General features: G+C 44.5%; 2 protein-coding genes and 2 long non-coding RNA genes across 6 annotated transcripts; 2 read left to right on the top strand and 2 right to left on the bottom strand.

Annotated features, from left to right (window-relative positions):
• Nucleotides 1–236: 236 nt before the first annotated feature.
• Nucleotides 237–8640, top strand: LOC123451762. Its single transcript, XM_045128300.1, has 5 exons — nt 237–755; nt 1981–2191; nt 3291–8024; nt 8134–8210; nt 8291–8640. Exons 1-4 carry the CDS (start codon nt 582–584, stop codon nt 8151–8153), a joined length of 5139 nt encoding a protein of 1712 aa, XP_044984235.1. The 5' UTR covers nt 237–581; the 3' UTR covers nt 8154–8210; nt 8291–8640.
• Nucleotides 8489–11164, bottom strand: LOC123451764. Its single transcript, XR_006632495.1, has 5 exons — nt 11042–11164; nt 10431–10954; nt 8892–9300; nt 8733–8810; nt 8489–8578 (listed from the first exon to the last, which is right to left on the bottom strand). It is a non-coding gene; the product is annotated as an uncharacterized LOC123451764 (long non-coding RNA).
• Nucleotides 10565–12179, top strand: LOC123451763 (putative NAC domain-containing protein 94). The gene is made up of 3 exons (XM_045128301.1): nt 10565–10751; nt 11087–11388; nt 11480–12179. The coding sequence occupies exons 1-3, from the start codon at nt 10565–10567 to the stop codon at nt 12134–12136; spliced, it is 1146 nt and encodes a 381-aa protein (XP_044984236.1). The 3' UTR covers nt 12137–12179.
• LOC123451765 lies at nt 11854–13108 on the bottom strand. 3 transcript variants are annotated; one of them, XR_006632498.1, is made up of 3 exons: nt 12661–13108; nt 12084–12191; nt 11854–11946 (listed from the first exon to the last, which is right to left on the bottom strand). It is a non-coding gene; the product is annotated as an uncharacterized LOC123451765 (long non-coding RNA). The 3 variants fall into 3 exon arrangements; XR_006632496.1 differs by having other exon boundaries at nt 12084–12179; nt 12661–13107; XR_006632497.1 differs by having other exon boundaries at nt 12084–12179; nt 12672–13107.

Below are 13108 nucleotides of genomic sequence, written 5' to 3'. Positions count from 1 at the left end.
GACTGTAAGGATTAAAATACTATATTTTTGCTTAGTTGGATGAGGGAGAAGAGGAGAGAGAAGGGAAGCGGGCTCTTCTTGAAGAGTCAACTCTAGCACGTGCTCCTAGGTGTTTTGTGAGAATGAAAGATGAGCCATATATGATAAAAGTAGCACTCTTTTATAGCTAACTATTGTACAAGCTAGCTATAAAATGGGCTATAAGACTGCTTATAGCCAGCAGTTGGTTATACTATTAACCATGTTCTAAAGAGTGGCTCAGAAATTAAAACACCTCAACCAGAAAACCATCATCTACTCTTCTCACAAATGCCAAAAAAGAAAAAAATAGTACTCCAATGAGAAAAGAACATTAACAAAAGATCCAATGAGAAAATAAAGCGACCGCAATGGGTACCCAATAGACAGACGCACACCCAACGCCTTAAAGCTGGCGAGGAAGCCCAGGAAGAGGAAGGAACCGCCCCCCTCCTCCACTTCCCACTTCCCACCTCCGAGACCACCCAACCATCTCCTCCCCTGCCCTTCGGAGCCCCGACGAGCTCCGGTTACGGAGCAAAAGCTCGTCGTCTCCGTCCACAATGGCGGCGGCGGCGGCGGCGGCACGGGCGCACGTGGAGAAGCTCCGGCGGGAGCGGTACTACATCGGGCGCGGCGAGCAGAACCCGCTGGCGGAGGACATGCACCAGGCGGTGAACTACCTGAGCCAGGAGCTCTACTCCAAGGACGTCCACTTCCTCATGGAGCTCGTCCAGGTGACCAACAACAACCCTCTGCTTTCTTTATTTCTTTCTTTCTTGAAGCGATTTCCCTTCGCCATTTCTTCCTTCGGCTCTCTGTTTTCGTTTTCGAATGCTAGATTCTACTCGTTTGCAAGAATGTGTACGGATTGCAAAATAAACCTATCGTTTGCAAGAAGTGCATACAAAATAAATCTACGCGTTTGCAAGAATGTGTACGGATTCATCTACAAAAAAGCTATCACGATTTTTTTGTGTGCGTTTGGCTTACCTTGGCTTGTGCTCGTCGTCTATAAAATACAGTACATATATACTACTAGTTCTGATTGATCTTCCCTTAAAAAATACTAGTTCTGATTAATCTTCGTTAAAAATGCCAAGTTCTCCAGAGGGGAAATAGGGCTAAATGGTCATTTGTTTCAGTTCCCACATCAACAGTTCATAACTGTTTTAGGATTACTTCTACAGTAAAGATAGAAAAAAAGATCAAGTTCAGATCCAGTGAATGGAAAAGATCCTGCAAAAAGAGACAACATTGGATCCGATGTAACCATTTTAGCTTTTGGTCTTAAGTGAATTTTTCTGCTATTATCAAGTCGAAAGTGATAGATCCGCCGTTTTATCCTTGGGGGCAAAAGTCTGCTTTTCGACGTTCTTATGTAACTAGTTCAAATATTTTGATCTGCTTGGTTGTCATATGGTTTCAACTTGCATATTTAAATACTTGACTATATGTTCTAACAGCATCTGTCTGCAATGCAGTTTGATGTATTCACTTTAACTTTGACCATTTTGTAATATACATGGCAAAATACAGCACTACAAATGCTATTTCTTGGAACCAGCCAGCCTACATTAATGGGTTTAAGTTTTTTGTTTTAATACTAGAAGCTACATGTTTGTTGAATTTTTAGACTATGCCTGAATTTATTATTTATGTTTTTAATAGTAATTGAATTGACATGTATTACTGTTACCTCCATGCCGTTTCCCATTTGATTGGATAACTTGATATAGTTCTACAATCAAGACTGTTGAAACTACTTTGACTAAGCGGAACTTGTGTGGTGATACATCATACATGTGCTTGTTTTCTCAAAACCTTATTTTGCGAATGGGCACTAATCTTTCTAAGGATCCATCCTTGGGTATATATATTACATTTCAGATTAGTGCACCTGATTCAGTTGTATTTACTCAATATAACATTTATGTTAACATTTTATTCCTCGGTAACTAGAACGCTGAAGACAATGAGTACCCTCATGGAGTAGCACCGTCATTGGAGTTTCTAGTAACATCGACCGACATCGTTGGATCTGGTGCATCGTCAACTTTACTCATTTTCAACAATGAGAAGGGCTTCTCTCCATCAAATATTCAGTCTATTTGCGGTGTGGGGAAGTCAACGAAAAAGGGAAACAGAGACAAGGGCTACATTGGAGAGAAAGGTGAATCTTTGCAGCTCATTAATCCTTTTGACTTTACTTTCTACTCCCTCCCTTCCTAAATATAAGACCTTTTAGAGATTTCATTTTAAACTACATACATATGTATATAGACATATTATAGAGCACAAATTCATCCATTTTGCTCCGTACGTAGTTTATAATGAAATCTTTATAAGGTCTTATATTTAGGAATGGAGGGAGTAATACCCAAATGATAAGTGCCACATGTGTGGCACGAAGATCTTCGTACCTGACGTTTTTTACAACTAAAGTTTTCATTAGAAAAGAAAAAACAAGCCAAAAAGAAAACTGAAACTTGCCATCCGAACAGGAAGTTGTCATGCTTGACAACTAAAGTTGCCATCCTCGCGCCACTAAACTTGCCATACAAAACGTTCGGAGTTGTCATGTATTCATGCCACACCGTGTGACATTTGTCGTGGTCTTAGAACTTCAGTTTCATTAGCGTGACACCGGTTAGAACTTTTCCTTTCAAACGTTATGATAACTGCTATAGATTAAATGACTTGTAAGATGGCTAGAATTTTATTTAGCACTTAATCAGAATGACGATGGAGTAAACATTCTGATAATACATATTTATTTTGCAAAAGTAAAACAAATTGGGTCCGTGCATGGTATGCTTGAGATGTTTGTGGTGGTGCAAGATATCATGCGATTGGTCAAATATTGGTCAAATCTTCTTGATCTTAAGGTCACTTGTGTATTTTACTATTGTGTACTGTTTGGATCTGTTTCCTTCTTAGGCCTGTTAGGTACATTTTAGATTTTGGTAGTCTCCTAGAAATCTGACCTTGCCAGGAAATTTTTCACACATGTATGCACTTGAATAGGGTAGCCCATTATGAACTTGGTTAACTATTTCAAGGACAACTTTCCCCGCCTGTAACTTTGTATGTTTTTTATTGAAATTTTTCACTGTTTGTCAATAAGCATGTGTTGTGCATTTATGAAAATAAGCATGTATTGTGTATTTATCAAGAATTCAAGACTGTACGCTTCACTATTGGCCATTTCATTTGAAGAGTTACAGTCTGGCTATGCACATGCTTACCATGTATGTTCACCTTGATTTTAGGTATTGGATTCAAAAGTGTGTTTCTGATATCGAGCCAGCCCCATATATTCAGTAACGGGTATCAAATCAAGTTCAATGAGAAGCCTTGTCCAGAATGTAATATTGGATACATTGTCCCTGAATGGGTTGAGTCCAGGCCCAGCCTTTCAGATATCAAACAGATATATGGGTCTACCAGAGACCTTCCAACAACCTGCATTGTCCTGCCTTTGAAGGATGAGAAGGTTACCGCGGTGAAGCAGCAGCTGTCAAGCTTGCATCCAGAAATGCTGCTGTTTCTGTCAAAGATCAGGCGTCTCTCTGTCCGTGAAGATAACGACAACCCTAAAGGCAGCACTGTTAGTGAGATTGCAATATCGAGTGAGAAGAACTTTGAAGTGAGGAAGAACATGCATGCGGAGTCTTACACGGTCTTTTTATCAGCCCAAGAGAATGAGAATGAATCAGAGTGCGGTTACCATATGTGGAGGCAGAGGTTCCCTGTCAAAGCAGAGAACAGGGTGGACAAGCGTACTGAAATCGATGAGTGGGTCATCACCCTAGCCTTTCCCCTTAAGGAGCGACTATCCCGCGGGAAGCAGCTATCCCCTGGCGTGTATGCTTTCCTTCCCACGGAGATGGTAACAAACTTTCCTTTCATAATTCAGGCTGACTTCCTCCTCGCATCGTCGAGAGAGGCGATACTGTTCGATAGTCCATGGAACAAGGGAATTCTGGAGTGTATCCCAAGTGCATTCATGAATGCCTTTGTAGCACTCGTGAAGTCCAGAGCAGATGCACCAGCAATGTCGATTCCATCGATGTTCCATTTCCTGCCGGTCAGTCCTTCGCTAATCCCTTTACTTGAGCCTGTTAGGTCTGGCATCAAAGAGAAGGTTCTCGCCGAGGATATAATTCCATGTGAGTCTCACACTCCACAGAAGATGTTTTGCAAGCCATGCGAGGTTGCGCGGCTCAAACCAGCATTTTGGGATATCCTTCTGAAGGCGAGAGAATCTGGAGTGGACCTTAAGAACCTGTCAACCCATGGAACCTACATTCTGAGCTCTCATTTTGACAAGAGTACATACAACTATGTTCTTGCATTTCTGGATGTCAAAAGTGTTAGCCATGAATGGTATGCAAAATGCATCGAGGGGTCTAATCTTGTCAGCAACGTAGATGAAAAGCTTTATCTGGAACTTTTATCTTTTGTCGCAGACAGTTGGCAAAACTTTTCCAATACGAAGATGATGCAAATTCCTCTGCTGAAGTATGTTGACAGGAACAAAAGTGTCTCTGTCTGGAGCATATATAGAGCTAGTCAGTGGAGTGATAGACTGTGTATTGCATCTGATGGGAAGTGGATGTCATGGCTTATCAGCTGGAACCAGGAGTTTCCATCTTCTAACCGGCTTTTTGTGCCTCCCAGTACACAAACAGCTCTGCAAGGTTTCGCGCAGAAGGAAAAAGTTACATACTGGCTTCAGAGCCATGCAAAAGTGGAGATTGTATCTGTATACAGTTACGGTAATACTGTGGTTAAGTCCTTGAACTGTGATAGAAGGCCTGCCATTGCTTTTTCTCATTTTCTGTACCATTCATCCAATAAGAATTACATGGAGAGCTACCAGTTAGCAGACCTGTGTCGTATCATGCCAGTAATTGACAACTATGGCAATGCCGTCAAGGAAAGAAAAAGCATTCTAGTTCCTGCAAACGGTAGCAAATGGGTTGGACTGATGGGCACAAACCCATGGAGGAATGAGAAATACATTGAACTGTCAGCAGATTATAAGTCAGCAGGTCATTTCGCCGGGAACTACACGCCTGAATATCAGATCTTGGATTTTCTCAAGACAAAGATGCAGGCCTCGGATGTGCCATTCATACACCCTCCAAATGCAAGTTTCCCAACAGTCTCATCACCTCTGACTGTGGACAATGCAATCTTGCTACTACAATGGATACGTAATCTGAAGTCCAAAGGTGTACAACTACCAGCTAGTTTCTTGGCTTGTGTGAAAGAAGGAAGTTGGCTGAAGACATCAGTCGGATACAAGCCCCCGGCCGAATCATTTATGTCTAGTTCTGAGTGGGGTAATCTCTTGCAAAATGGGTCTTCCTGTGTTGATATACCAATGATCGATCAACAGTTCTATCAAAACAAAATGCATGCGTTCAGGGAGGAACTGAAGGTGATCGGGGTAAGATTTGAATTTGGGGAGGCATCGGCTTACATCGGCAGACGGCTCATGTCGATGGCTGCAAGCAATATGCTGACCAGACAGCATGTATATGAGCTGCTTCGGCTGATTCGGTTTCTTCAACAGAAGGTTCTGTCACCAAGTGAGCTCATCAACAGCGTGAAAGATGGACAATGGATGAAGAGTACTCTGGGCTACAGGTCTCCTTCTTGCTGTATCATATATGATTCAGACTGGGCAGTTGCGTCTTGTATCAGTACCCAGCCATTCCTTGATGTTGGATTCTATGGCGAGTCCATCCTTGACTACAAGCAAGAGCTGAAGTTGCTTGGTGTTCAAGTTGGCTTTGAAAACAGTGAAAAGATTTACAAGCTTGTAATTGATAATTTCAAGTTCAGTTCTTCATCCATTACTTCAGATGCTACTGCACTAATCCTTAAGTGTATCCGGTTTGCTAGCCCATGTGATGATTTCTTGAGGAAGCTCAGAGATTTGAATTGGTTGAAGACCAATGTGGGATTCCGTGCTCCTAGGGAATCTTTTCTTCTGGATCAGGAATGGGAGTGCCTTCTAAAGGTGTTTGATGGAGTTCCTGTGGTTGATTCTGGATTTTATGGGAGTAAGATCAGTCTGTACAAAGAAGAGCTGAAGAAGACAGGGTTGATTGCAGGATTTGACCAGGCATCGAAGGCTATAGCAAATATTTTCAAGCAGATGGTGCAGAAGTCATCGCTTACAAAGTCGAGTGTCCTGGCTCTCCTAGCTTCTTATCGGAAGCTGAGAACACACAGCCCAATTCCTGTTGATCTTTTCAACTGCATGCGGAATGAGAAATGGCTGTGCACATCACTGGGATTCAGGTCACCTTCGGAGGCAATCTTATTTGATGAAAGCTGGCAGTCTCTGTCACCAATTGCAAAATTACCCTTCATCAATGATGGTGACTCTAATGGTGGTTTAGGCAAAGAGATACATGGTTACAAAGCTGAGCTGCAAGAACTTGGTGTTACAACAGAAGTGAAAGGCCATGGCGCTATGTTTGTCATAAATGGTCTCAACATTCCTGCAGATCCTGCAGCCATTTCTGCAGCTACCGTGTTGTCGTTGCTTGCATCTGTCAAGAGCTGTTTGGCCTGTGTGACAACAATTCCCAAGGAATTTATGAAGGAAATTATTAGCTGCAAGTGGTTGAGGACAACACTAGGGTACCAGTCTCCTATGGAATGCCTACTCTTTGATCCAAAGCATTCTTCCATCCGCATGACTGATGGCCCTTTCATCGACGAATCTTTCTATGGTTCGGAGATAGCCTCGTTGAAGGATGCACTTGCGGCAATCGGAGTAACCGTGGATGTTAGATGTGGGCATAGCCTTGTTGCGCAGCATCTGAGGAGCCACAAAGAAACCGCTACCATCTCCCGGATCTACATGTACCTCAAGGATTGTAGCTGGGAGCCTGAGAAGAACAAAGAGGGCAGTGATTGGATTTGGATACCAAATGAAAGGGGAAGTGGAGAATGGGTGAGCCCGGTAAGCTGTGTTCTTCATGATCAGAACAGCCTCTTCAGCCTAAGGCTCCATGTCTTGGATAGATACTATGATGACAGGAAGCTGCTCGACTTCTTTTCATCTGCTTTCGGCGTGAGGTATGGCCCTGATGCCGAAGACCACTGCAAGCTATGGAGTGCATGGGAGAGCTTGGGCGGCGAGCTTTCCATAGCCGATTGCTCTGCTTTCTGGAAGTTTATGGCAAGGAACTGGGGCAAGAGCATGGAGAAGCTTCTCTCTGGTTGTGCCAAGGTCCCCGTTTGCACTGATGGGAAGATCATTTTGTTGCAGAAGGAGGACGTGTTCATTCCCGACGATCTGCTGCTTAAGGATCTGTTCGACAAGCTTCCTCGACATTCCATTTTTATCTGGTACCCTCCTTCCCTCTCTCGAGCAAGGCTCAACAATCTATATGGCAGCATCGGTGTTCAGGCAGTATCCAAAGCCGTCGAGAAGAGCGATTCTTTTGTCACCTTGGGCCAGGATGGCGGTTGCAAAACGGTTGCTGACCAGCGTGAGGTTATCAGTGCTGGTCTGCTCCAGATAGTCCTAGCTTTCCTTGCTGACCCTGCTCTGGACATTTCCTCCAAAGAGCGGCACACGGTGGTCTCTTCTCTGCTGAATGTGAGCGTCCTGGAGACCAAGGAGCCTATCACGGTAGGGTATCGTGTGAAGCTGTCTTCTGGAGAGGCTGTGGACGTGAAGGCCAGCAGAATGATCCGGTGGGAGAGGGAGAACTCGAAGCTGTATGTGCGGCGAGGCGATGGTGCTGGTGCAGCAGCTGGTTATAAAGAGAAGATCGAGTTTGCGATGAACTTTGCTGACGAGATATCCCGAGGACTGCTCTTCGAGACGCCGGACCAGATCCCTTTGCTTGCTGAACTCCTGAAGTTCGGCAGCCTGGTGGACTTTGAGGATGCTGCTGTCGAGTACCTGCTGAAATCGAAGAATCTGCAGCTATTCCCTGAAGACGAGGCCTTCCTGAATGCTGCTTCGCTAGGTCTGTCATCCCTCCCCTCTGACAAACTCAGAAGATTTAATCACACTAGCACCTCTGAATTTTTTCCTGCTGATGGTAACTAAACCCAACTCTAAACTCCTGTTTACAGGCGGCGGCAAGAAACATTAGCGGTCTTCTTCGGGTTTCGCTCTTTGGTGCTCCTCTGTGCGAGTCGCGGGTTAAACGGTGAGGGCAGGTTACATCCGTTGCGCAGTGCCTGAGATAGATCCTGACATCTGTGATCTCTTTTGCTTGGTTTATACTAGGATGTTGATGGTCGCAGTAGCAGGGAGCTTTGGTGGCAGGCATCTCGAGCATTATCATGGACGCAACCAACTGCTACATTACTACTACTGCCTCGAGACGTTTTGTTGCTTTCAGTTCAGAACTAAACTTGCTTGTTTTGTACTCCTTTGTGTGGATCTCTGTCTTGTGGGCCAGAATATGTTAAATTAAGTGTTTGAGACTCGTTGAGATGTTGGAACCCGTCTGGTTAGTTCATGCTGTCTCTGGTTAACTTCCCTTCCATTAGTATCTGGTGTCTGAAATGAATGCTGTATGCATGCACAGTTGTTGGTTAAATTTAAGCAAATTCGTGGCTGCGAATGTGGAAAAATTCGACAAGCCCCGTTCAGGCTGTGCACTTTGATTTACTTAATTATCGCACTAGTTTTCATTAAATAGTTCATTCGGGAAGCCAGGGTTTACCTTGACGATCCAAGTGTTTGCTTAGTAGCTGCAGAGTGAGACGATTGATTATGCAGTTTTTGCCAAAAAATAAATAACCTGTCAAAACTCAAACAGGACAATGTATGAGTTTTTGCCAGAAAAAATGAACAATTTGTCAGGAACGGATAACAAACGGACCTTGATCAGAATCTTCCCAGTGTGCCGACGCCGTGGCAGCTGGGAAAACTTGGCGTCAAGTTTGTTTGAGTTTGCTGATGCAGTATGAGCTGTTTCATGTGCAATAGGAAAACATGGTGCTCTGACAGCAGATCAAATGTTTTCTCTTCTTTCTTTTTCGAGAAAACGAGAAAGCAATGCGATCCCATTCCCAATTCATGGATAGAAGAAGAAACAAGAAACTTTGTCCAACACCAACAAGGATGACCCAGGTTTACAAGAGCTAGCTCGCGCGATGTCGGGACTACAATCGCCTCCTACCCAACCCCCCTCCATTTTCCGACCGTTGCGCCTCCTCCAGCTTGGCAGCGTTGATCAAGCGGGTCTGACGTCATAGAAGACGGCCCTTCTCCAGTTCGTCGTGTGGATCCTGAGAACAGAGTAGACAGATCATCATTACTTTCTGGAGTGTGCAACGGGGCAAGAAACAACTGTGCCGTGTAGAGTAACCAGCAAAAAAAGCTGACTCGCTGTTGGAGAAAATTGGACCGGCTTTCCACCGTGGCAACTCAGGCGATTACTAAAATCTATTTAGTCTACAAAACTGTCCTCACGCTACTTCATTAAAAAGTGCAAGGAAATTACACTGGTAAGGCCATCACTATCTCTGGGTGATTAGTCAGTAGGACTCTTAACTCTCTCTCTCTCTCTCACACACACACACGCGCATGGACAATTGGACATTGAAGGTTATGCTAATTAAGTACAGATTACTATTAGCACTAGAGTTGGTTTTCTGTACAAACCAACTCTAATAATACTAGACGATGCCCCGCGCTTTGCTGCGGAAAACTTGTTAAAAAATATGGATAAATGTTAGAAAACTAATGTTAATGCAAAAACCATTATGAAAATGTCTTGCTTAATTACCTAGAAAAACTTCATGCATGAGGTATGTTTTGCATGAAGAGATTAATGAAAAAATGTAACTTATGACTACATGCATGACTTGATGATATGACACTGTTGCATGGAGAGGAAAATTGGGTAGTGGGTTCCAGCTATTTAAGAAAAGAAGATTCATTACGTAATGCCCAAAACCTAGACTAACCAGGAAACCACGTATAATTATCTCATGAAATGGAAAATTTTCGTTTCATGTGTCAAAAGAACATAAATATTCACTGACAAAAAAAAAATTCATTGCTGTTAATAAAGCTAAAGGTGCTCGATAAGAGTTGCATTTATAGTTTTGGTCGGTTATTGCCGTGTACTGAAATTGCATGTCTTTTTCGTTTATCTGGGGAGGCTAATAAAAGATGAAACAGAAAATCAAAACTAAATCTACAAGGCAAGTGTTGCTGTACTACAGTTTAAGAATGTTTTTACTGCCGTGCGTCAGTATTCTAAGTGTGAACTGATAATGACTGGCATCATCCCTTCATGCTGCTCAGCCTGCCTTCGTTGAGATACTAATCCAGCATTAAACTAATCGTGGCAGCTTTCAAACAGAGAATGAACTAAAAGGAATTATTAAAGGAAGAACAAGACCCCTCAGACCTGTGGGCCTCATCCAGTCGCTCCAGGTAGCATATAAGTACATCTCTCGGCCGGTGATTGTCTTCACCTCAGCCCAGCAGCTTCATCCCAAGAAGCCATTCACTACTGCACAAGCTAACCTTTGTGAGATAGATATGGAGGGCACAAATGATGTCAACATGGACAAATCAGATGAGATCATCATGCCGGGGTTCCGGTTCCATCCTACCGATGAAGAGCTCGTTAGTTTCTACCTCAAGAAGAAGATCCAGCAAAAGCCTATTTCCATTGAGCTCATCAGGCAGCTGGACATCTACAAGTTTGACCCGTGGGACCTCCCAAGTAAGCTTGCATCTTCTTACCTCTCCTTGTTATACATCTTTTTTTCTCTCTTTAACAGATTGGAACGCAATTGACTTTTGGGAATTCCAAACTCTGTACTGGTATCTTCCAAGGAGAGGATAGGAATTAGGATGCTTATTCAACATAATTAAGTTGGTTTCACCCTTGATCTTTAGTTAATTAGTCTTGGTCTCATCCCTTCACTGGAGGTTCAGTTGAACGAAATCAGTAGTAATATCGACCATCTTCTCATCACAAGCTAACCTACAGTACATATATGGGTTACTCACCTTACTGCTGCAAAGTCTAACGTCCATGTCCCTTGTCAACGACAGAGCTTGCAAGCACCGGTGAGACGGACTGGTACTTCTACTGCCCAAGGGACCGGAAATATCGCAACAGCGCGAGGCCAAACCGAGTCACAGCAGCTGGGTTCTGGAAAGCCACAGGAACAGACAGACCGATCTACTCCTCCGAAGGCACCAAGTGCATAGGCCTGAAGAAGTCCCTTGTCTTCTACAGAGGCAGGGCAGCAAGAGGGATCAAAACCGACTGGATGATGCATGAGTTCAGGCTTCCTTCGCTAACCGATCCATCACTTCCCAAGAGACCGATCGACAAGAACATCCCGCTCAACGTAAGCCTTTCAATTCATATTATGTAGTTACAGAGCTAAATTCAAATGTTATGTCAAGTTCTTAAGGTCACTTTTCTGTTGCCCAAAACAGGACTCTTGGACCATATGTAGGATCTTCAAGAAGACCAGTTCGATGGCGCAGCAAATGGCGCTGTCTCACACTTGGGGGCCTCCATTGCCTGGGACAACTGAGCAAGATCGCTTCTCTGCAATGAAACCGGTGCAAGCTTCTCATTTTGCTTCGGAGAGCTCCTCCCGCTCATTGCAAGTTACAGAGGCACCAGCAAGCCAGTTCAACAGCAAACATGGGTTCCAGGGACAGCAGCAGCTTCAGAAACCCAGCAACACACAGGATGGCTCTTCATGCATGGTCATAAGCTTTAACTGCAGTCCATCTCTGGAACTGGAAGGTCCCACCATCTTGCCATTCCAAACACAGCCATCACAGAAGCCCATGCACACTGCATCGCCGCTCTTCAACATGCAGTTTGGGCAGCCTGAGCAGCAGAGCACTGGATTTGTGGCTGATTCTTCTGCAGATGCAAATGCCGGCATGACCTGCAGGAACCAAGAGTCATCCACAGCGAAGCATGGGAATAGTTTCAGTATGAGCAATGAGTGGGAAGCTCCGGGAAGACTCAACTTCCCATTCGATTTAGGAGCAGACTCTTCAGATGACTGGAAGTGCAACATACCTTGGGAATCCTTTCTTAGCCCAACTGCCCCTGCTGAGATGCCACAGTACTAGATACCTTGCCCTACACAGAGTCAGAGGGGTGCGCCGCCTTCATCTGTTAGCATTTCTGTTAGCAAAGATAGACACCATCTATTGTTTGTTCAGTTTTGGGTTAGATGCACTGTACATAGTGAGTTATATATACCCTTGTTAACAGCAGAGCTAACAGAGAGAAGAATGGGCGTGTTGTGTATACCAGTATATATATTTTGAGCTGAGTGCTATTGTGATGCTGTGCTTTGTGTGGAGAGTAATGAACATATATGGAAGTTACAATATGGATTGACAAACTCTGAAGCTGATTTTTTATCTGAACTTCGAGCGGAGATTATCCTGTTTCCAAATTCACGCCTTTATTCTTTCCCTCTAAATGATTGCCTTTATCAAACACAAGATCTTTCCTTTAAGCCGCATATACAAACTAAAAGCAGAAAGTCATACAAGCTTGCAGTTCTAAGTGCACCACCAAGGTGAATCTCACCAATAAATGCAGTGAAAGATGGTAAATGACAAGTTAAACTAAGCTCCCGGCATACCGCGCACGCACTTAACGGAGTGGCCATCGGCCGGCGCCTCCCCCTACTTCCTCCTCGGCTCCAAAACGCCGAAGAGCACCGTCCCCAAAGCGCGGGCCTCCCTCCCCTATCCGGTCGCCGGCTCTCGTCTCCGGCGCCATCCAAGAAGGCAGACTAGTCCGCCGAGCGTCGACCGCGGTAGCCCGACGGCGGCCGATCGGGGATGGATAAGTGGCTTGGAGGGAGGAACTAGTACGTCGGCAACCAGAGACGGAGGATCCCGGCCGGCCGGCCGGCCGGCGACGTGTCTCCGATCTCCGATGTGGTGGGGTTCGAGCAGAGCATCCACGGGGAGAAGAGGACCTCCGCTACTATCTGTTTTGTTTATTGTTTTCAGAAAACTCCGCTATCTGGTGTGGTAGCGCTAGCCCGCTCGGCCCATACAATCGAGACCCAGAAATGAGCACTC

Source organism: Hordeum vulgare, chromosome 5H (assembly GCF_904849725.1).
Source record: "Hordeum vulgare subsp. vulgare chromosome 5H, MorexV3_pseudomolecules_assembly, whole genome shotgun sequence".
Taxonomy (NCBI): Eukaryota; Viridiplantae; Streptophyta; class Magnoliopsida; order Poales; family Poaceae; genus Hordeum; species Hordeum vulgare.
This window is presented reverse-complemented; position numbering and strand designations above follow the sequence as displayed.